The 24688-nt window shown below is 44.9% G+C and overlaps 1 protein-coding gene across 3 annotated transcripts in view; it reads right to left on the bottom strand.

Moving 5' to 3' along the window:
- Positions 1 to 5682: 5682 nt before the first annotated feature.
- Positions 5683 to 24688, bottom strand: part of asap3 (ArfGAP with SH3 domain, ankyrin repeat and PH domain 3) — a 53428-nt gene continuing 34422 nt past the window's right edge. The window contains exons 13-26 of one of the 3 annotated variants that reach the window (XM_024146218.2): positions 24350 to 24398; positions 23302 to 23468; positions 22765 to 22898; positions 22404 to 22495; positions 22113 to 22299; positions 21236 to 21321; positions 20336 to 20451; positions 12494 to 12561; positions 11569 to 11676; positions 10638 to 10848; positions 10073 to 10358; positions 9308 to 9524; positions 8317 to 8444; positions 5683 to 7976 (exon numbers count right to left, since the gene is read on the bottom strand). In XM_024146218.2, coding sequence (XP_024001986.1) covers positions 7928 to 7976; positions 8317 to 8444; positions 9308 to 9524; positions 10073 to 10358; positions 10638 to 10848; positions 11569 to 11676; positions 12494 to 12561; positions 20336 to 20451; positions 21236 to 21321; positions 22113 to 22299; positions 22404 to 22495; positions 22765 to 22898; positions 23302 to 23468; positions 24350 to 24398 — 1898 coding nt within the window. In that variant the 3' untranslated portion in view covers positions 5683 to 7927. Of the gene's footprint in view, positions 7977 to 8312; positions 8445 to 9307; positions 9525 to 10072; positions 10359 to 10637; positions 10849 to 11568; positions 11677 to 12493; positions 12562 to 20335; positions 20452 to 21235; positions 21322 to 22112; positions 22300 to 22403; positions 22496 to 22764; positions 22899 to 23301; positions 23469 to 24349; positions 24399 to 24688 lie in introns of all 3 variants that reach the window. The other 2 variants (XM_024146217.2, XM_024146216.2) reach the window with 2 other exon arrangements.

The raw sequence follows: 24688 nt of genomic DNA, 5'->3' as shown, positions 1-24688 counted from the left end.
TTGGCCAGCAAGTGGGAGGGTTTTCAGCAGTTTAATGAAATGTATTCAGAGCGCGCAAGGTAGCCAGACCTGCAGAGCATGTTGGCTACTGAATAAGTTAAGTCTGAATACCAAATACTGAGAAGCGTGTAGGAAAAGCATACATTCCTAAGATGGAATCGGAAAAGCACCCAAAGTGCGTTTCTACCAACTAAAGGTACTCAAAGCCTTTACATAGTAGAGGGGAACTCAACTCGTACACCACCCACCTGGGTGATGCACGGGAGCCATTTTGTGCCAGAACACTCACCAGCTAGAGAGGTATATGCCAACTAGGGATGAGGTTGATGATTTGGTGGGCATGATGGAATTGGGCCAGTTTGGAAATTTATCCATGACACCAGTATATATTTATACATATATTTTAATGAAAAACTAGACTTACCTATTCTAATACTGATCTGAGTAATACAGAGCCTGTGCTGGATTTTATTATGAGCTGGTACTGTATATATGACATCATTTTTAATGTCCTATATGATAGGATGATTTATGATACAGGATGCCATTTATGAATGTACAGTATTACATACAGCATGACAGTTAAGACGCTAACCTGAAATACTGTATCTAATAACACTGTACAGCACATCCAAGGCTAAGCCATGTGGCTAACGTCTGTTGCCGTCGTGGGTCCTGTGTGTGGTTCACCCAGTTAAACGTACACACACACACACTTATCACTGGTCCAGGATCAGTTTAGCCTTCTAGAGCATAATTAATAAGAGTACATGGACAGGGATCAGCACAATATGGGCCCTGGCCTAATTCTTGACTCAACACAATCCTGACCCTCTTTTCCTGTCTGTCGCCTGAGCCAGTAATGGTCTAATACCCGTCACTTGGGCCTAGATTCAGACCTTTAGGTATACTTTCCGGGAGCCGCTTGTGGATTTGAAAGCTCTTACACAGTTCCAGCTCCGACGCCGCCAAAATAACCGCTATGTGGACGTCGGCTGAAGCGGATCTGATTGAATAGAGCCCCTTAGACAAATCACATTTTATTGGTCACATACACATGGTTAGCAGATGTTAATGCGAGTGTAGCGAAAAGCTAGTTCTGACTATGCAGTTAAATCTAACAAATTCACAACAACTACCTTATACACAACAAATGTAAAGGGATGATTGAGAATATGTACATATAAATATATGAATGAGCGATTGAGTGATCAGGAATAGGCAAGATGCAGTAGATGGTGTAGAATACAGTATATACACATGAGATGAGTAATGTAGGATATGTAAACAAAGTGGCTTTATTTAAAATGACTAGTGATACCTTTATTAAGTCTGTTTATTTAAGTGGCCAGAGATTTGAGTATGTTGGCAGCAGCCACTCTATATTAGGGATGGCTGTTTAATAGTATGATGGCCTTGAGATAGAAGCTGTTTTTCAGCCTCTCGGGCTCCCAGCTTTGATGCACCTGTTACTGACCTCGCCTTCTGGATGATAGCGGGGTGAACAGGCAGTGGCTCGGTGGTTGTTGTCCTTGATCTTTTTTGCCTTCCTGTGACATCGGGTGCTGTAGGTGTCCTGGAGGGCAGGTAGTTTGCCACCGGTGATGCGTTGTGCAGACTGCACTACCCTCTGGAGAGCCTTGCGGTTGAGGGTGGTGCAATTGCCGTACGAGGCGGTGATACAACCCAACAGGATGCTCTCGATTGTGCATCTGTAAAAAGGTTGTGAGTGTTTTAGATGACAAGCCACATTTCTTCAGCCTCCTGAGGTTGAAGAGGCGCTGTTGCGCCTTCTTCACTATGCTATGTGTGTGGGTGGACCCTTTCAGTTTGTCCGTGATGTGTACGTGTAAAATTTTCCCCTTTCTCCACTACTGTCCCATCGATGTGGATAGGGGGGAGCTCCTTCTGCTGTTTCCTGAAGTCCACAATCATCTCCTTTGTTTTGTTGACGTTGAGTGAGAGGTTATTTTCCTGACACCACACTCCGAGGGCCCTCACCTCCTCCCTGTATGCTGTCTCGTCGTTGTTGGTAACCAGGCCTACCACTGTAGTGTCGTCTGCAAACTTGATGATAGAGTTGGAAGCGTGCATGGCCACGCAGTCATGGGTGAACAGGGAGTACAGGAGAGGGCTGAGAACGCACCCTTGTGGGGCCCCAGTGTTGATTTTTATTTTATTTAACGAGGCAAGTTAGTTAAGAACAAATTCGTATTTACAATGACGGCCTAGGAACAGTGTGATGGCGATTGCATCGTCAGTGGACCTATGGGGGCGGTAAACAAATTGGAGTGGGTCTAGGGTATCAGGTAGGGTGGAGGTGATATGGTCCTTGACTAGTCTCAAAGCACTTCATGATGACAGAAGTGAGTGCTTCGGGGCGATAGTCTTTCAGGTCAGTTACGTTAGCTTTCTTGGGAACAGGAACAATGGGGGCCATCTTGAAGCATGTGGGGACAGGAACAATGGTGGCCATCTTGAAGCATGTGGGGACAGGAACAATGGTGGCCATCTTGAAGCATGTGGGGACAGGAACAATGGTGGCCAGCTTGAAGCATGTGGGGACAACAGACTGGGATAGAGATTGGTTGAATATGTCCCTAAACACACCAGCCAGCTGGTCTGCGCATGCGCTGAGGATGCGGCTAGGGATGCCGTCTGGGCCAGCAGCATTGTGATGGTTAACACGTTTAACGCATGTTGGCCACGGAGAAGGAGAGCCCACAGGCTTTGGTAGCAGGCCGTGTCAGTGGCACTGTTTTGTCCTCAAAGCGAGCAAAGAAGTTGTTTAATTTGTCTGGGCGCAAGACGGTGTGTCTGCGACAGGGCTGGTTTTCTTTTTGTAATCCGTGATTGACTGTAGACCCTGCCGCATACGTCTCGTGTCTGAGCCGTTGAATTGCGACTCTACACTGACGCTTAGCTTGTTCGATTGCCTTGGAGGGAATAGCTGCACTCTTTGTATTCAGTTGCGTTTCCGGTCGCCTTGCCATGATTAAAAGCGGTGGTTCACGCTTTCAGTTTCACGTGAATGCTTCCATCAATCAACGGTTTCTGGTTAGGGAATGTTTTAATGGCCACAGAGGGTACGACATCGCCGATGCACTTGCTAATAAACTCGCTCACAGTCAGCGTATACATCAATGTTGTTGTCTGAGGCCCTCCGGAGCATATCCCAGTCCACGTGATCGAAGCAATCTTGAAGCGTGGAATCCGATTGGTCGGACCAGCGTTGTATTGACCTGAGCACGGTGTTTCTTGTTTTAGTTTCTGTCTATAGGCTGGGAGCAACAAAAAATGGAGTCATGGTCAGATATGCCAAAAGGCAGGGCAGGCTTTGTATGCATTGCCGGAAGTTCGAGTAGCAACTATCCAGAAAGCTACCAGCTCGTCGCATTTGATATGCTGATAGAATTTAGAACTATGGTTCTTAGGTTAGCTTTGTTAAAATCCCCAGCTACAATAAATGCAGCCTCAGGATGTATGGTTTCCAGTTTACATTAAGTCCAGTGAAGTTCTTTCAGAGCCGACGAGGGATCTGCTTGGGGGGGAATATACACGGCTGTGACTATAATCTAAGTGAATTCTCTTGGAAGATAATGCGGTCGGCATTTGATTATAAGGAATTCTAGGTCGGGTGAACAAAAATACTTGAGTTCCTGTATGTTGTTATGATTAACGATTCATGGTTTAATCACAAGGCATACAGCCCCACCCTTCTTCTTACCAGAGAGATGTTTGTTTCTGTCTGCACGATGCATGAAGAAACCAGGTGGCTGTATCAACTGACAACATATCCCGAGTGAGCCATGTTTCCGTGAAACAGAGAATGTTACCATCTCTGATGACTCTCTGGAAGGCAACTCGTGCCCTAATTTCGTCCACCTTGTTATCTAGGGATTGGACATTGGCGAGTAATATACTCAGAAGCGGTGGATGGTGTGCTCGCCTTCTGAGTCTGACCAGTAGGCCGCTCCGTCAGCCTCTCCTGCGGCGACCGCGTTGTTTTGGGACGGCCTCTGGGATAAGATCGCATGTCCAGGGTGGAGGTTCGAACAAAGGATCCGCTTCGGGAAAGGCGTATTCCTGGTCATAATGATGGTAAGTTGGCGTCGCTTTTATATCCAATAGTTCTTCCCGGCTGTATGTAATAACACTAGAGATTTTCTGGGCTAACAATGTAAGAAATAGTACATAAAAAAACAAATAACTGCATAGTTTTCTAAGGACCTGAAGCGAGGCGACCATCTTGCAACCAGCCGCCTCACTGACGCCCGCCCCGGGATAATGATCCAAACAGTTCTACTTTCCACTCTGAGGACCAGTCCATCCCATGCTCTCTGGTCCCATTATGCCTGTGTGTGTGTGTGTGTGTGGTGTGTGTGTGTGTGGTGTGTGTGTGGTGTGTGTTGTGTGTGTGTGTGTGTGTGTGTGCACATACGAACCTGTGCACACGCAGTTAGAGCACTCAAAAGGTTGTATCCCTACACAGGCTGTGTATAATGGTAATCCCTGTACTAGGTGACCGGAGCTGTACTGTATTAATCCTAGGGGTTTTGGCTGATGTTTGAGTGGATGACAGAGTGGTTGGAAGGTAAAGTAGGGGTGGAGGATATTTGTGTTTTTGTTAGGGGTAGGTTGAGGAATGTTATACAAATTTAATTGAGTGTTCCGTTTTAAATACCTTTTTAGTGATTGTAATGGTCAACATGTTTTAGTGAGAGCTTTATGAATACATGCAAGCTATTTAGCTTGTTACTCTCATCTAACGTCAGAGCAAATATTTGTCTATTGGATGTTTTCCATAAAACTACAGTCTTATACCGTCAGTATTTCGATTTATAAGAGTGTGCGTCATGAGGATGAGATTTCTAAGCAAATCAGAAAAACAATTGAACTATTTTTAGTTCCAGTATCTATCACATGCAATCCATCTCAGGCATTCTGCTCTACACTATTTTTGGATACTGAAGGCATGAATATTTTACATAATTCCCTCTCATGTGTTATTTATGACAAAAGTTTCATGCATCAATACATGTAGTTGTAGTGGGGCAAAAAAGTATTTAGTCAGCCACCAATTGTGCAAGTTCTCCCACTTAAAAAGATGAGAGGCCTGTAATTTTCATCATAGGTACACTTMAACTATGACAGACAAAATGAAGAAAAAAAATCCAGAAAATCACATTGTAGGATTTTTTATGAATTTATTTGCAAATTATGGTGGAAAATAAGTATTTGGTCACCTACAAACAAGCAAGATTTCTGGCTCTCACAGACCTGTAACTTCAGGGCCAAAATACCAGCAACAGTGTGTGAAAACCTTGTGAAGACTTACAGAAAATGTTTGACCTCTGTCATTGCCAACAAAGGGTATATAACAAAGTATTGAGATAAACTTTTGTTATTGACCAAATACTTATTTTCCACCATAATTTGCAAATAAATTCATTAAAAATCCTACAATGTGATTTTCTGGATTTTTCCCCCTCATTTTGTCTGTCATAGTTGAAGTGTACCTATGATGAAAATTACAGGCCTCTCTCATCTTTTTAAGTGGGAGAACTTGCACAATTGGTGGCTGACTAAATCCTTTTTTGCCCCACTGTATATAATGTAAATCCATTCTGAAAGTGACCAAACTCTCCATAATACAAATATGGAACACAGCATAAAACTATCAGATGTTAACAGTCTTCTTTAATGATTGCTAGTGGAGCTTAAAAATCACGCGTGGAAAGGACAAAGAGTGCAAAACATACTATATTACAAATAGTTGCTAATAATGAAATGACAGAAATATTCCATTATATTGATAATGTAAGATAGAACTTCACAGAAACCATGTGATAATGTCTCAACCGTCGAGATCGATTCGGGATCTATAGATGGTCAACGATACGAAGGCATGGAAGAACAACAAGTGCCTTCACTTAGCTCGCCATACATTCCATTAGTCCAGTAATGTCAAATCGCTTTCTTCCCTTGCTTCCTCGCCCTCACAACCCCTGATCCGATAGTACCTATAAAAGAAAAATGACAGAAGACGCAGCCCTATTCAAGCTCACGGTCCAAATTAAAGTGTATATAGGGCCCGGGGGGGCTCCAACACACCTCTCATTCCTCTGTCTCAGTTGGGTAGAGTCAGTAGAGTGCACTGTAGACTGACTGGGCCCTTTGGGCTACCACCTAGTCCAAACCCCATGCCTCGTTGCTCCACTGGCACAGATAAGAGTTTATAGAATCGAATTGATGTTCACAACTAACAAGCATCATTTACATGAGAGCGCGTGAGTAGCGGGAAGATGAGAAAGTTTGATACAGTATGTAAAGATAATGCATCGAATCTGATACTCAGCAATTTTACAACACTGGGTGATATAAATGTTGTATATAAAATGTTTCCAACAACATGCAACAGATGTGGTTTTTTACATTTGTACAACAGAGTGCAACGTGCACTCAATGGTTTGCCCTCATTTTACAGTCCGTCCCTGGATCCATGCACATTCAAGCGATCACGCAGTTCTCTGCTTGTATATTTATTGGCAGTGACTCGATCTATAGAACGCTAAGCAAACCTTCAATAACCCCCTGTTGAACTACAGGAATGCAAACAGGCGTAGAATCACCTGCACAGCCAAAAAGCTACAGATCCCCGTCTCTATAAGGGTTGTATTGTGGTCTGTCCTACGAGAGCCCATCATCCCCATAGCAGGCATAGTTTCACTTGTGGACAGATAAGTGTCTTGTACAACTGGTTTAACAGTCAGATCTCATACTGAGCTTTTGTTCCCTATTAGTGGCATTAAAAGCGCTTATGAAATTGTATTGACAGCATTCTGCCAGATTCCTGGTGCATTAGAGTAAGTAACAGACAACATTTTGCAACGCATACGAACATTTCTTATTCGATCAGTTCATTTAGTCTTCTCCTGTTTCAGTCCATTTGGTGCCTACTGAATATCCAGCTCTGTGTATTTCACTGCAGTGACAGTCTCTTCCTGTCCCCTGCCAAACCATGCATACTGTGTAGAGACTCCTCTGCATCTGGAGACTGGAGGAAACTGAATCACACGCTCCAGCCAGACCTCCAGTCAGTGCTGGAGTCTGGCCCAAAACCAGCTTAGGGGCTGGGGTTCCATTTTAGAGCGTCAGCCTGAGAGCCCCGGAGGCCCAGGGAGACAGGCTGGCAGCCACAAAGGCACTTTGTCTGGCTTTCAGTTCCAGGTCGTTCCAGCCCCAGACATCAACGCCACCGGTCACTGAGCAGGTATTCATTGCATCTGGCTCAGAGTCCCGACAACTGTGAATGACATGGCATGAATCTCCTAGTCTCTTTAGTTTCCAGGAAGGCAGTGGACAACGTAGGCTATTCATCCTCTCTTATAGAGTACATGTTCTCTCTTCTCCAGACTCCAGTATAGTACAGTATGTATGCCATTGACAAGTAATCCAACAGTTACGCTCACACGCATAGGCCGACGCACACACAAACACACGCAGCAATTCTAGCTCCAACAGTTATGTGGCTGGGACTGTAGTTATCATTTTCCCCGAGCCGTGAGTTGTGGTAAATACCATTTAATACTTGTATGTTTTACAACTGGAGCGGTCGAAGGTGGAGGGAGGCTTTTCTCATCCCGCTTTTCTTTTAGGGTGGCATTCCTCCCTGTGCTTTGATCAGTTAAAGCCTAGATTACACTCTTTCATTTTATAGTGACTTCCTTAAGTGCACCGTCTGTATATACAATTGAGTGTATGCAGATTATATAGCCCTTGGATCACAACACATCAAAGTTGAGAATATCGTTAGAGCCTTTTGGTTTCCCAGGTAAGTGGCGCAGTAAGCGTTAGGGTAGTGCGTAGGGCGTAAGGGCGTAGGGTTATTCCATGGCTAGTCAGTCCTCTAGTTTATGGACATAGTTCACTGGGAATGTCCCACTTCTGGATGGATAGCCCTCGATGTGGCCAACCTGTAGGCGTAGAAACAATCAAGATCAATGCCCAGATAGATGGAGAACACGGAGGGATATATTGAAGATACAGGGAAATTAATGTAAGGCCTCTCTCTATGCCTAGGTATTTTTTGTCTTTATGCTGAACGTGATACAAAGAAAAAAACAGTTTTCTTCCGTGATAAGATATAGCAAGAGATTTATCTCAATGAGACTAGGTTAAAAAAAAGAAAAAAAAGAGCTAGGTTGGAAGACAATTAACCAGCTGAACTTTGTGTTAAACCTCTCGTTAAAAAATGAATGAAAATATAAAACAAACGCATAACGGTAAATAAGAGGTTTATTTCTACTCACCCACCAGTGGGGGTCCTCGGTGGCTGTGACTACGATGACCTCATCCTTGAAGAAGGCCAGCTGGTCCGAGCTGACAGCTCTGCAGTCCACCAGCGCCTTTACCTTCTTCTGTGTCGGCCGGCTCTTAGATACCTCACACACACAGACGCACTTTACAGACACAATCTTATACAGGCATACAAGTATGTACCAAAATGCCTACTTGCTGCATGTGGAGTATAAGCAGCCAATGATATCCATGTTAGTCTTTTTCGGTTATATTCTATTGCTCATATTTTCACATTGTGTTATAGTGATGCGCGGGTCAGCTGTTTGTTTACTCGCACCAACTCGCAATTGCTAATAAGCCGTCCTCAACAGCCTGATAATATGTGATAAAATCTGAGGCCCGCACCCAACCTTAACCCATAAATATAGAAAATGCACTGTACAGTTCCCTTTTTATCTCTTGAAGATTTATTGAACAGTGACGTTTTCTTCAACATTTATTTGGAGCGCGTACATTTAGGCCCTAATGGCCTAAGAAATACAAGAAAAACCTTTACGTAGCCTATAGATCTGAACTTGACAAGATTTATACATTTTGGGGTTCTCTCTTTATCCAACCCGCTCACCACCCACCCGCCCTTCATCCACACAATATTTAGTGACCATAAACCCGCCCGCACCGCAGATATAACAGCGGTGACTGCGGGTTATGAGTCAACCCGCGCATCACTGTATAAGCACTTTATGACATCTGCTGATGTAAAAAGCTTTATAAATCAATCAATCAATTTGATTGATTACTATTTTCTCATACAAAAACATTGTACAGCAGTTATACGATGTTAGAACACATACTTATACAAACCATATGAGATATACACAGATTAGACAGTAATGTTTAAGTGATTCTGGAAATTAAGCAGTTTTTCTATATATCCAGGTGAACTCATGAACAATTTTTTTTTTATGTCTCTGCGTGCATGCTAGCGGTAGCCTATTATATGTACCATGGCATTTCTGCGAGGGCGCGGGGCGGGCACAGTGATGGGCGAGGTGGTGGGTGTGGCTGAAGGGGTGGAGCCGGGGGCGGAGTCGTTAGTCACGAAGCTGCAGTAGAGCTCCTCCTGACTGCCAAGTGCCACACAGCTGGGAGAGGTCCCGGCTGTAGAAGACTTCCCATGTCCTCCACTATTGGTCCTCCTGTACGATGTCGTCTTCTCTGAGCTAGGTGGCGGAAGAGGGGACATGTTGGTAAAACACTCATAAGGACTTCCCCTACACACAGATTCATCCCTATGAGCAAAATACGTTGGTTGAAAATAAGTATTTTTGGTTGACTGCTTTTCAACGTCTTGTGCTCACTGGGATAGGACACATTGAATACATGAAATGTCAAGTGTGCTGTACATGTATGCATGTTACGCAAAATGCTATGTTATTTTTATCATCAATCACATTCCTTAGCATTTGACATTGAGAAAGCAGGGGTTCGTTGGGGACATTACTGTTAGAGAGTAGGCTGGATTTGAATTGTTTACTGACTACCTCTGAGGAAACTCACTAGGTGCCAATAGAGGGCGCTGTTAGATAAAGTAACTGTGCCCTGTGGCGTGCTGTCCAAAAGCGCACAGCAAAACAAAAGCTGTATTCCCCAAAACAGTTCTTAGGATGGGAATTATCTTTCTTAAATGGGTGTTGTGACAAAACAAAATGTTTGATGCTTCTATCAGGAAAAGGGCTTTTAAAGTAAAAAACGTCTTGCTATTTATTACCTGACGGGTCCTATGTGGTTCTGAGGGGAGCTGGACTTGGTGCTGCTGTCTAAGGCCCCAGACCAGGAGCCACTATTAGCCTGACCCTCCCATGCTGCGGTCGGTCTCTGTCCCCTCACCTGACCCCCCTGGCCGTGGGGTGATCTTGGTGGCCGCCCCCCCTGGGCCTGACCCTCCAACATGGGGGACGGGGGGCTGGACTGGGGGGCAGGGTTAGAGCAGCAGCGCCGGGGGGATTTGCGGCCCCCGTCCTGGGTGGACACGGATATCTGGGGGTCCGAGCGGCCTGGAGGTGGGGAGAGGGGGAGACGGTAGCAGGTGAGCAAGAGAGGCACAGGAACCGACTTTGTTTTGTATGGCAGTCTCTTTCTCAATAAGTTCTTCCTTGATTCCTCGCATCCTTGCCTCCTTTTCAAAAGGTGAGGAAGATACGAAGGAAGCTCCTCAAATACAGTTGAGAAGTAGATGCGAGGAATCATGGAAAGAGAAATTGCAATCGAGCCCTCATTTCAGTGTTTGGAGATCAAATGGAAACAGATAAGGTGTGTGTGTTTCAGAGACTCACCTCTCATGATGGCTTTAGCGGGCAGCGGCGGTGGGGGCTTAAGGACGCCAGATGGGGCACTGTTGGCGGGGGGGTTACGGTACAAGAAGTCCACATTTTCGTAGGTCTTACACGCCACAGGGGCGTTGGCGAAGCTCCAGCGGGAGGGCGAGGCGCCCACGCCCACGTTATAGGGCAGAGACGAGCGCAGGTTCCTGGGTAAGAGGCTCACCTTGGGGGAAGAGGGGGAGACATTCATTGTTTAATGACCATAAAAGCCTAGTGCCCAGCCCTTACCCCTAGACACTTGGATCTGAAAGGTGTGAGCAATATGGTGAAAACTTCACCTCGCCTACCTGAGGCTTCCTTTATGGCAAAGTATCTGGCCCGGTTCGAATACGTCAAAGACACAACCTTCCGTCATTGTTTCCTCGAGGTAAGGACAGATCTACAAGTGATTGGATAGGTGAAAGCAAAGTGACCACCGCGTTACTTCCACCAATCCAACCACTTTAGATGAATAATTACTTCAGGGAAACTATGAATGAAGGATGTATTTCTAAAGTAACGCAACAGGGCATCTGGCTCTCACTCACCTGCTCTTGCATCTCCCCATGACTAAGTCAAGCGTAATAGTGAGCGATAGGAGCAGAGTGACTCAGAGGGAAATGCTAAACCCTAGTGCGGGGGTAGGCAACACTGTTCCTGGAATGCTGCAGGATTTGCTCCAACTACGCACTACACCTGACCAACTGAGCTCATAAATCAGTTCAGTAATTGCCTAAAATTCAACACACCTGGTCTTCCAGAAAGAAAAAAAAAAACATGAAGTGCCGCAGGGTTTCCTACCCCAGTGTATTGGTTGTAGTGTTTCGTGGTACAATGTGTGTGCTTACCCGCTCGCCCAGGTCGTGTTTGCTGGGTGTGTGTTCGCATGTGTGTGTGTGTGTACCCTCTCATCCAGTTCATCTTCACTGTCGTACAGGTCCTGGCTCTGTGTCTCCCACATGTACTCCACATGGATTTGACTGTTGAACTTCCCACTCTGGGCCAGCTCCAGCTAAAATACACACAGACACACGTCAATCATCCAGCTACAAATCCATATTTCACTCAGAGTACAAACATACAAGTCATGGTATGCTCCCATCAGTAGTGATTAAATGCATGAAATACTTGAATATCATCCAGAAATTGAATTAACATATTCAAGCTTTGGGGCAACTGTTAAAACCACTGAAACTGTAGTCTCGGAACCCAGAACCAATCTCACGTGTGCTGGCCATCTACTTAAATCTGTCACAAAAGAGGGTCAAGTTCAATAAATTCCAACTCCAACTCTTTTCACTTTGGAAAATGTGTATTTGGAATTGTAACTTGGCTGAATTGACTGAAGAAGAAAAAATTGACCCCAACCTTGACTGAAACAGCAACTTAAGTATCAGGTAACTTGGCTGATCCCTTTTTCAACAGGAAATATTAGATACAGTTGCCCGGTTACACACCCAAGGATAAGAGGACAGGAACTGAAAACAGACACACACTGTCCATTTCGTTCATCATGGACTTTACTATGAGGATTAAGCGACGAGCTACTTGTGACAAATAATCTGAGACCGAGCATGTTGTTTATTGTTCCGTAATGATAGGAAGGAAGGCAGGAAATTGAACAGGGTCTGAGCAGGTTTAGCAGGGAGCCTGTATTAGCACTGGGAGTTGACTGTAAACTAAGGGTCAGTGAATGTGTCCCAAATTAGACCCATTTCCCGATGTAGTGCACTAATTTTGACCAGGGCCCATAGTACACGACTTTTGACCTGAGTCCTATGTGGAATAGGGTGCCACTTCAGTCACAGCTAGTGTCAGTCATGTCTTACCAGTTCTACACACTGGGAGTGCTGCAGTCTCCTGGCGATGTCCAGGGCTGTCTCTCCTGATGAGTTCACTGGATAACGAGAGAGAGAGAGCAGATATACCACAGTTTGTTTCGTCTCTCACACACACACACACACAAATATAAACAGCAAGCTGAAATAAAAAGATCCCAAAAACGTTCCAGACGCACAAAGCTTATTTCTCTCAAATTTGGTGCACAAATTTGTCTACCTCCCTGTTAGTGAGCATTTCTCCTTTGCCAAGATAATCCATCCACCTGACAGGTGTGGCATTCCAAGAAGCTGATTAAACAGCATGATAATTACAGAGGTGCACCTTGTGCTGGGGACAAAAGGCCATTAAAATGTGCAGTTCAGTCACAACAAAATGCCACAGATGTCTCAAGTTGAGGGATCGTGCAATTGGTATGCTGACTGCAGGAATGTCCACCAGAGCGGTTGCCAGAGAATGTAATGTTTATTTATCTACCATAAGCTGCATCCGTCGTTTTGGACATACTGGCAAATTCTCTAACCGGCCTCACAACCGCAAACCATGTGTAACCACGCCAGCCCTAGGACCTCCACAGCCAGCTTATTCACAAGCGGGAATGTCTGAGACCAGCTACCTGGACAGCTGATGAAACTGTGGGATTGCACAACTGAAGAATTTCAGTACAAACTGTAAGAAACCCTCTCAGGGAAGTTCATCTGCGTGCTCGTTGTCCTCACCAGGGTCTGCTCACCTTAGATGGCCACTGGCACGCTGGAGAATGGTGCTCTTCACAGATTAATCTGTTTCAACTGTACCGGCGTGTATGGCGTTGTGTGGGCAAGCGGTTTTCTGATGTTAATGCATGCCCTATGGTGGCGGGGTTTGGTTATGGTATGGGCAGGCATACGCTACGGACAACAAACACAATTGCATTTTATCGATCGCAATTTGAATGCATAGAGATCCCGTGACGAGATCCTGAGGCCCATTGTCATGACAATCATCAGCCAGCATCACCACGTTTTAGCATGATAATGCACAGCCCCATGTCGCAAGGATCTGTACGCAATTCCCAATAGCTGAAAATGTCCCAGTTCTTTAAATGCCTGCGTAGTCACCAGACATGTCACCCATTGAGCATGTTTGGGATGCTCTGGATCAACGTGTACGACAGCGTGTTGCAGTTCCCACAAATGTCCAGAAACTTTGCACAGCCATTGAAGAGAGGGACAACATTCCACAGGCCACAATCATCAGCCTGATCAACTTTGCAAAAGAGATGTGTCACGCTGCATGAGGCAAATGGTTACACCAGAAACTGACTGGTTTTCTGATTCACACTATCTGTATTCCTAATCATGTGAAATCCATAGAATAGGGCCTAATTATGATATTTTGTGTCCCCAATTGGTAGTAACAGTCTCGTTGCAACTCCCGTACGGACTCGGGAGAAGTGAAGGTCGAGAGCTTGTGCCCTGCGAAACACAACCCCGCCAAGCCGCACTGCTTCTTGACACTATGATTGCTTAACCCAGAAGCCAGCCGTACCAATGTGTCAGAGGAAACAGTACACCTGGAGAACATGTCAGCATGCATGAGCCACAGGAGTCGCTAGAGCGCAATGGGACGAGGACATCCCGGCCGGCCAAACCCTCCCCTAACCCGTATGACGCTGGGCCAATTGTGCACCGCCTCATGGGTCTCCCGGTCGCGGCCGACTGAGACACAGCCCAGTATCGAACCAGGATCTGTAGTGACGGAGCTAGCATTGGATTGCAATGCCTTAGACCGCTGCATCACTCAAGAGGCTTAATTTATTTATTTCAATTGACTGATTTCCTCATATGAAAGTCAGTAAAATCTTCTAAAAAGAAACATCAAGCACTGTGATGAGAAATTGGCTCTCATGAGGACCGCCACAGGAAAGGAAGACCCAGACTCTTACCTCTGCTGCAGAGGATAAGTTCATTAGTTACCAGCCTCAGAAATCGTCAATTAACTGCCCCTCAGACTGTTACTTGAACTCTGAGGAGCAGGCACATCAATTGTTCAGAGGAGACTGCGTGAATCAGGCCTTCATGGTCAAATTACTGCAAAGAAACCACTACTAAGGGACACCAATAAGAAGAAGAGACTTTCTTGGGCCAAGAAACACGAGCAATGGACATTAGACTGGTGGGAATCTGTCCTTTGGTCTGATGAGTCTAAATTTTTGATTTTTGGTTCCAACCGCCGTGTCTTTGTGAGATGCAGAGTAGGTGAACTGGTGATCTCCGCATGTGTGGTTCCCACCGTGAAACATAGAGAAGGTGTGATGGTGCTTTGCAGGTGACACTGTCAGTGATTCATTTAGAATTCAAGGGACACTTAACCAGCATGGCTACCAAAGCATTCTGCAGCGATACGACATCCCATCTGGTTTGCACTTAGTGGGACTATAATTTGTTTTTCAACATGACAATGACCCAACACACCTCCAAGCTGTGTAAGGGCTATTTGACCAAGAAGGAGTGATGGAGTGCTGCATCGGAGTGCTACATCAGATGACCTGGCCTCCACAATCACCCAACCTCTACCCAATTGAGTGGTTTTTGGGATGAGTTGGACTGCAGAGTGAAGGAAAAGCAGCCAACAAGTACTCAGCATGTGGGAACTCCTTCAAGACTGTTGGAAAAATGTTTCAGGTGAAGCTGGTTGAGAGAATGTCAGGAGTGTGCAAAGTTGTCCTCAAGGACAAGAAGAATCTCAAATACATTTAAATTTGTTCAGTAATTTTTTGGTTACTACATGATTCCATATGTGATATTTCATAGTTTTGTTGTCTTCCCTATTATTCTACAATTTAGAAAGTAGTAAAAAAATAAGATAAAAAAGGTCCCTGCACTGTCAAGTGAGGGACTTTATACACTGCTCAAAAAAATAAAGGGAACACTAAAATAACACATCCTAGATCTGAATGAATGAAATATTCTTATTAAATACTTTTTTCTTTACATAGTTGACAACAAAATCACAACAAAAATGATCAATGGAAATCAAATTTATCAACCCATGGAGGTCTGGATTTGGAGTCACACTCAAAATTAAAGTGGAAAACCACACTACAGGCTGATCCAACTTTGATGTAATGTCCTTAAAACAGTCAAAATGAGGCTCAGTAGTGTGTGTGGCCTCCACGTGCCTGTATGACCTCCCTACAACGCCTGGGCATGCTCCTGATGAGGTGGCGGATGGTCTCCTGAGGGATCTCCTCCAGACCTTGACTAAAGCATCCGCCAACTCCTGGACAGTCTGTGGTGCAACGTGGCTTTGGTGGATGGAGCGAGACATGATGTCCCAGATGTGCTCAATTGGATTCAGGTCTGGGGAACGGGCAGGCCAGTCCATAGCATCAATGCCTTCCTCTTGCAGGAACTGCTGACACACTCCAGCCACATGAGGTCTAGCATTGTCTTGCATTAGGAGGAACCCAGGGCCACCGCACAGCATATGGTCTCACAAGGGGTCTGAGGATCTCATCTCAGTACCTAATGGCAGTCAGGCTACCTCTGGCGAGCACATGGAGGCTGTGCGGCCCCCCCAAAGAAATGCCACCCACACCATGACTGACCCACCGCCAAACCGGTCATGCTGGAGGATGTTGCAGGCAGCAGAACGTTCTCCACAGCGTCTCCAGACTCTGTCACATGTGCTCAGTGTGAACCTGCTTTCATCTGTGAAGAGCACGGGCGCCAGTGGCGAATTTCCAATCTTGGTGTTCTCTGGCAAATGCCAAACGTCCTGCACGGTGTTGGCTGTAAGCACAACCCCCACCTGTGGACGTCGGACCCTCATCACCACCTCATGGAGTCTGTTTCTGACCGTTTAGCAGACACATGCACATTTGTGCCTGCTGGAGGTCATTTTGCAGGGCTCTGGCAGTGCTCCTCCTTGCACAAGGCGGAGGTAGCGGTCCTGCTGCTGGGTTGTTGCCCTCCTACGGCCTCCTCCACGTCTCCTGATGTATTGGCCTGTCTCCTGGTAGCGCCTCCATGCTCTGGAGACTACGCTGACAGACACAGCAAACCTTCTTGCCACAGCTCGCATTGATGTGCCATCCTGGATGAGCTGCACTACCTGAGCAACTTGTGTGGGTTGTAGACTCCGTCTCATGCTACCACTAGAGTGAAAGCACCGCCAGCATTCAAAAGTGACCAAAACATCAGCCAGGAAGCATAGGAACTGAGAAGTGGTCTGTAGTCCCCAACCTGCAGAACCACTCCTTTATTGGGGGTGTCTTGCTAATTGCCTATAATTTCCACCTGTTGTCTATTCCATTTGCACAACAGCATGTGCAATTTATTGTCAATCAGTGTTGCTTCCTAAGTGGACAGTTTGATTTCACAGAAGTGTGATTGACTTGGAGTTACATTGTGTTGTTTAAGTGTTCCTTTATTTTTTTGAGCAGTGTATATACACAGGTGTGTGCCTTTCCAAATGATGTCCAAATCAATTGAATTTACCACAGGTGGACTCCAATCAAGTTGGAGAAACATCAATGATGATCAACGGAAACAGGAGCTCCATTTTGAGTCTCATAGCAAATGGTCTGCTGAATACTTATGTAAATAAGATGTGTTTTACTTAATACATTTGCAAACAAACATTTCTAAAAAAACGTTTCCGCTTCGTCATTATGTGGTAGCGTGTGTAGATTGATTTGATTTGAAATGCAACAATTTCACACAGTGTTATATGACTTAAGCAAATTCTTACTCCTGAACTTATTTAGGTTTGCAATAACAAATGGGTTGCATATTTATTGAGGCGAGACATTTTAGCTTTTCATTTATCATTAATTTGTAAACATAAAAAAAAATGTAAATCCACTTTGACATTAATGGGGTATTGCGTGTAGGCCAGTGACAAATACATACAGTTGAAGTCGGAAGTTTACATACACCTTAGCCAAATACATTTCAACTCAGTTTTTCACAATTCCTGACACTTAATCCTAGTAAAAATTCCCCGTCTTAGGTCAGTTAGAATCACCACTTTATTTTAAGAATGTGAAATGTCAGAATAATAGCAGAGAGAATGATTTATTTCAGCTTTTATATCTTTCATCACATTCCAAGTGAGTCAGAAGTTTACATACACTCAATTAGTATTTGGTAGCATTGCCTTTAAATCGTTTTACTTGGGTCAAACGTGTCAGGTACCCTTCCACAAGCTTCCCACTAAGTTGGGTGAATTTTGGCCCATTCCTCCTGACAAAGCTGGTGTAACCGAGTCAGGTTTGTAAGCCTCCTTGCTTGCACACACCTTTTCAGTTCTGCCCACAAAATCTTCTATAGGATTGAGGTCAGGCCTTTGTGATGGCCACTCCAATACCTTGACTTTGTTGTCCTTAAGGCATTTTGCCACAACTTTGAAAGTATGCTTAGGGTCATTGTTCATTTGGAAGACCCATTTGCGACCAAGCTTTAACTTCCTGACTGATGTCTTGAGATGTTGCTTCAATATATCCACATCATTTTCCTTCCTCATGATGCCATCTATTTTGTGAAGTGCACCAGTCCCACCTGCAGCAAAGCACCCCCAAAACATGATGCTGCCATCCCCGTGCTTCACGGTTGGGATGGTGTTCTTCGGCTTGCAAGCCTCCCCCTTTTTCCTCCAAACATAACAATGGTCATTATGGCCAAACAATTCTATTTTTGTTTCATCAGACCACAGGACATTTCTCCAAAAAGTATGATCTTTGTCCCCATGTGCAGTTGCAAACCGTAGTCTGGCTTTTTTATGGCGGTTTTGGAGCAGTGGCTTCTTCCTTGCTGAGCGGCCTTTCAGGTTATGTCGCTATAGGACTCATTTTACTGTGGATATTAGATACTTTTGTACCCGTTTCCTCCAGCATCTTCACAAGGTCCTTTGCTGTTGTTCTGGGATTGATTTGCACTTTTCGCACCAAAGTACATGCATCTCTAGGAGACAGAACGCGTCTCCTTCCTGAGCGGTATGAAGGCTGCGTGGTCCCATGGTGTTTATACTTGCGTACTATTGTTTGTACAGATGAATGTGGTACCTTCAGGTGTTTGGAAATTGCTCCCAAGGATGAACCAGACTTGTGGAGGTCTACAAGTTTTTTTGCTGAGGTCTTGGCTGATTTCTTTTGATTTTCCCATGATGTCAAGCAAAGAGGCACGGAGTTTGAAGGTACACCTCCAATAGGCTAATTGACGACATTTGAGTAAATCAGAAGCTTCTAAAGCCATGAAATCATATTATGGAATTTTCCAAGCTGTTTAAAGGCACAGTCAACGTAGTGTATGTAAACTTCTGACCCACTGGAATTGTGATACAGTGAATTATAAGTGTAATAATCTGTCTGTAAACAATTGTTGGAAAAATTACTTGTGTCATGCACAAAGTAGATGTCCTAACCGACTTGCCAAAACTATAGTTTGTTAACAAGAAATTTGTGGAGTGGTTGAAAAACAGGTTAATGGCTCCAACCTAAGTGTATGTAAACATCTGACTTACACTGTGTGTGTGTGTGTGTGTGTGTGTGTGTGTGTGTGTGTGTGTGTGTGTGTGTGTGTGTGTGTGTGTGTGTGTGTGTGTGTGTGTGTAATATATATATATTTGCAAGTTGCAGGGACTTGATTTTTTAATGACTACCTTCTCTGTACCCCACACATACTATTATCTGTAAGGTCCCTCAGTCGAGCAGTGAACTTCAAACACAGATTCAACAAAGACCAGGGAGGTTTTCCAATGCCTAACAAAGAAGAGCACCTATTGGTAGATGGGTAAAAATTCTAAAAACAGACATTGAATATCCCTTTGAACCTGGTGAAGTTATTAACAACACTTAGGATGTATCAATACACCCAGTCACTACAAAGATACAGGCGTCCTTCCTAACTCAGTTGCTGGAAAGGAAGGAAACCACTGAGGGATTTCACCATGAGGCCAATGGTGACTTTAAAACAGTTACAGAGTTTAATGGCTAACCTACTAACCTAATTGACAGGGTGAAAAGGAAGCATGTACAGAATAAAAGTATTATAAATCCTGGATCCTGTTTGCAACAAGACACTAAAGTAATACTGTAAAAAATATGGCAAAGCAATTCACTTTTTGACCTGAATACAAAGTGTTGTGTTTGGGGCAAATCCAATACAACACATTACTGAGTACCACTCTCCATGTTTTCAAGCATATTGGTGGCTGCATCATGTTATGGGCATGCTTGTAATCATTAAGGACTAGGGAGTTCAGGATAAAAAATATCTACAGTATGGCAAAATCCTTGAGGAAAACCTGGTTCAGTCTGCTTTCCACCAGACACTGGGAGATTAATTCACCTTTCAGCAGGACAATAACCTAAAACACAAGGCCAAATCTACACTGGAGTTGCTTAACAAGAAGACATTGAATCTTCCTGAGGGGCAGAGTTACAGTTTTGACTTAAATCTGCTTGAAAATCTATGGAAAGACTTGAAAATGGTTGTCTTGCAATGATCAACAACCAATTTGAAGAATTTTGAACTTAACAAATGGGCAAATGTTGCACAATACAGGTGTGGAAAGCTCTTAGAGACTTACCCAGAAAGACTGTAATCACTGCCAAAGGTGCCTACAACGTATTGACTCAGGGATGTGAATAGTTATGTAAATGAGAGATTTATGTATTTCATTTTCAATAAAACATGTTTTCACTGTCATTATGGGGTATTGTGTGTAGAGGAGTGAGAACATTTAATACATTTTGAATTTAGGCTATAACACAACGAAATGTGGAATAAGTCAAGGGGTATGAATACTTTCTGAAGGAACTGATAGAGTGTGTGTGTACCAGGTACCTGTGTGGAGAACAGCCTTTCCTTTGAGCAGCAGTTTGAGGCACTCTGTTCTGTGGTGCTGGGCGCTGTAGTGTAGAGCAGTGTTCCCCTCTCGAGTCCTCTTCTCTAGACAGCCACTGTTATGCGGGGATAGTTGGAGTCAATGACATGCTTGTAGGCCTATGGCTTTGGTGGCTGGTGTAGGTAAAACACTACTAATGGTCAGAGTGCTGGTGACTAGGGGTCGCAAAATTTTCCAATAATTCCCAGGTTTTCTAGAAATCCTGGTTGTAAATCTCAGTAATCAGGCGGGAATAAGCAGGAAATCCAGAATCCTCCAACCAAGTTCTGTTCAGGAGGGTGCAATGTTACAGAATATTCAGGTAGAAATGTGACCAGATCTGCTCTATATCTGAATTTCTATCTGCAACGTTCTAAACATTTCACCTTACTGAATACACCCCTGGGTTGTTTCTGAGCATGTTATTTGCCGTCAAATACTTGCTTCCCCCTTCCTTGTTCTCCAAACTCCTTTTAAAAGCTGTTGAAGGTCTGAAGGAGTGACCTTGGATCCTCTCCTCCAAACCAATGCACTTTGAGAGGAGAAAACGGACGAAGCGCAGATGTGACGGCAGGTAACGTTTTCCGATACAGCCCTCGTGCTACTATGTATAACTGAGATGAAAACGTGCCGTAAGTGGTTTACTCCACCAATGGCGCTATCGAATTGGGATCCTTTTCTATAGCTCAATTGGTTTCTACGTTGTCAAGTGGGCAATCGCGCGTGCTAGCAAGGCAGAGGGCCCCGGGTTCGAGCCGTGGTACGGACAGGTTCCCCTGAGGGGGAGGAAACAGAGACTGCTACGCTAGCACACTGACGTCAGTTCCATATGTATTGAGAGCCCTGGGGGACTCGCTCACCTGTTCTGAATGAGGAAGTCCACCAGGGATAGAGAACTCCTGTCCTCCAGCCTGACAGCCAAGTGAAGAGCCGTCTCTCTCAGATCCTAGACGAGACAAACTCATTAGGCACTGTCCACCCACTGTGTGTATGTGTGACAATGAGCGTAAGACAGGGTGTGGTGCTCCGCTCAGCACTCTGAACCAAAAAGCAGAAATAATAAATTAGACCCTGCCAACACACACACGCAAAATGTGTGGATGTCAGTGCTATTGCACACCTTTCCTGAGTGGAAAACAGCAGATGGGCAAATTTGATAAAAGACAGGATAGGGAACGTAACATTGTAACAAGAGAAGAGAGGAGATGACAAGATGAAGGGGTGAAAGATCGGAGAGCGATAGATTGATTACAGAGAGAAAAGGGAGTGGTAGACTAACCACCCACTCAGATACTTCATACAGAAACAGAGGCATTTACCACAAAAACATAGGGACATTAATGCTATTACGTGTAGAATAATTGGAGTCTATTTTGGGACATTGCCTCCACAGCAGTCTTCTGAGAAAACCAGCCAGCCATAGAACACCGTAAGAGTCAACTGGGTGAATCAAGCCCATAGAGGAATGTTGTTAAATGGAGCCTTCCAGCGTAAGCTAGTTGTTTAAATCATATAGGAGGAAGACCAGCTGCCTTTTGAGTTATTTCACAGCTCTTTACATTAGAAACAGCATCCTAATGATGCCCGCCAGGGCACACACTTCAAAGCATCCACTGGGAAGTCATCTTCAGAACTTCGTACTTGATCCTACATGTTATATGCGGTGTTTATGTTTATACTCTGTGTGTCTACCTGTCTGTCCAACTTCCTATCCTCCTACGTCTCCTATAACAGTACCTGTCCTTCAGGCTGTGCTAGCGGTTTGGCCAGGTCCTCTCCATGGGCGTATAACTGCAGCAGGGCGGTGAGGTCCCGGCTCCTCACGGCATCATACACACGCCACGGCTCACCCTCCTCCCTGTCCCTGCGCAGCACGTAGCGCCGCTCGGCATACTTAGCCACAATGTACTCCTTCCTGGCATTCCTAGTTTCACCATGGGACACACACACAGAGCCATAGGTATTCAGAAACTGGCACACTCTCCAATGAGAACATGACTGCAGCACAAGGCCTTATAACGAACTCACATGTCACTCTGGGGTAGAGGTTTGATGGAATCATTGGGAAGACTGGCCTCCATGATGTCATTGAACCGTGTGTTGCCTATACTGACCGCCAGCTGTGGACAGAGACAGAAGCAGACAGACCGAGAAGGGAGGAGTTAGAGGTATGCATACGTGTCATTTATACGCATGGCGGGTTCAGAAGTACAACTGACCAGCTAGCGAACCTGGGTTGTCGTCACAACTTAAGACTGTGTTAGCCGGCTGAGCTTAGATGATCTCTAGAGGTCACAGAACTACCTCCACGACAGAAGCTCTCGTTGAAGTCTAGAACTCATGTGTGTGTGTGTGTGTGTGTGTGTGTGTGTGTTTGTGTGTGTGTTACCAGTAGTTCTGAGGTGCTTAGCATGTCCAGTGTGAGGGACTGGATCCTGGAGTAATGGACTCCCAACTCCCTGTGGATCCCAGAACACTCTATGCACGTCAGGATGCCCAGGTTAGTGGAGAGCCAGGTAGGATCTGTGAACACGAGGAATGGAGTCAGTGCATTCAAATACTGGGATTGTCATGCTGTTACTCAATGCACACAGAAACTCTGATGCTACGAGCAAAACTGTGTTTAAAATGGCCGCCCACATTTAGTAAAACATTTAGTAAAGCTTCACATTTTTGTCAGGGACGGCATAGGCATTAGCGTGCACAAATGTGTCTCTGTATTAAAAGTAGGAGAAGATAATATACAGTGGACTGTATACTATTTAGGTCCAGGAGTTTTTCCTGATCATGAGGCCTGACCAGAAAATAACTCTTGGCCCTTGGTATAGTCTCTAATTGGACCCAAAACCTCTGGCACTATACCCTCTTTTTAAGTCTCTCTCTGGCCATGGCCTGTACCCTGGCCTTTCTTCTCCTCCAGTCTCACCGTGGGCTCCACAGTCGGCGCAGGCCTCGTTGCCGGGCATGCGTCTGAGTTCGGTGATGACGGCCCTGGCCAGCTCTTGCAGCCCGGAGTCCTGAAACTGCAGCTGGTCGCCGCCCAACGCTGTGTTCAGGGCTTCCTCCTTACTGTTCTGCAGCACTGACACCCAACTGTAGGGGGAGGGAGAGAGGAAGACAGACACACACACAGATGCACAGAGACACGTGCAGACAGAGGGAGACAGACGGAAGGGGTTAAACAATGCAATGTAGATTTATACAATATGTATTGTCATACAAGTTGTTATTTTTGGATACATCTTTTTGTTTTTATGGAACTACATCTACATTTGAAATGTTTATTTAATGGAAGTACTTTAATGTAACCAAATGCACTTCAAAAGCACCCACCTGCCCACATCAGCTGCGTGTCTAACACAAGTATAGAATTATACTGTACCACAGCTATAAGCTTGGCACGTTTACACAGCAGTAAACCCCATTCGGGGCTCTTCTTTCTCATCTCCCCCCCCTCCTTTTTCTTGCTTTCGTTTCAGCCAAACCTCCCTCCAGATGAAAGGCAGAATCTGAAGCCCACACAGAGGAGTGGAGAGAAACCCCCCTACTGGCTCTTCGGGCTCCAGAGGTCCCCACCCCAAACCAGCTGGGCTCGCTCTTTCTTTATCCTTCTCTTTTTATCGCTCTCTGACAGCCCTATTCTCTCGATACATTGCCCCTCCCTCTCACTTGGATTCTGTGTGTCTCAAATTACACTCTCTCTTTCTGAAGGTTTCTGTCATCTGCTTTCTGTAACTTCACTATCCGTTTCTTTCCCCCTCTCAATTTAACTCATTTTTCTCTTTCTGAAAGAAACATTGTATCCGTTTCTCTCAATGTCCCTCTAATGTAACTGTATCCTTCTACGTTGTATCTGTCTCTCTAAAAGAAATAATATATATCTATCCATCTCTCACTCTTTTTTTTTTGTTTGAATGGCTCAATCATGGAACAATGCTCGTCTAGAATATGAGGGACTCCAGTGCTGTGCTTACATCATGCATTCCTGCTCGTCCTCGGCTTGGAAATGGTAGGTCCGATTGCCTGGAGAGGAGAGACAGAGGAAAGATGGGTGTGAACGTAGAGGGAGAGGAGAGATGAAAGGAGAGCTAGAGCTAGAGAGAGTGCAGGAGGCTACATACCAAGGGATATATTACAGGGGGAAAACCTGATCCACAGAGAGAGAGAGAGAAACCGTGGAGGGAGACCCGCCTCGCTGCACCTGCTTTCCAACGCCGATACCGATTATTGGAGGGCCAAAAAAAGCCGATGCTCACAAAAGTGAGTACACCCCTCACATTTTTGTATATATATTTGAGTATATCTTTTCATGT

Source organism: Salvelinus sp. IW2-2015, unplaced genomic scaffold (genome assembly GCF_002910315.2).
Source record: "Salvelinus sp. IW2-2015 unplaced genomic scaffold, ASM291031v2 Un_scaffold16326, whole genome shotgun sequence".
NCBI lineage: Eukaryota > Metazoa > Chordata > Actinopteri > Salmoniformes > Salmonidae > Salvelinus > Salvelinus sp. IW2-2015.
This window is presented reverse-complemented; position numbering and strand designations above follow the sequence as displayed.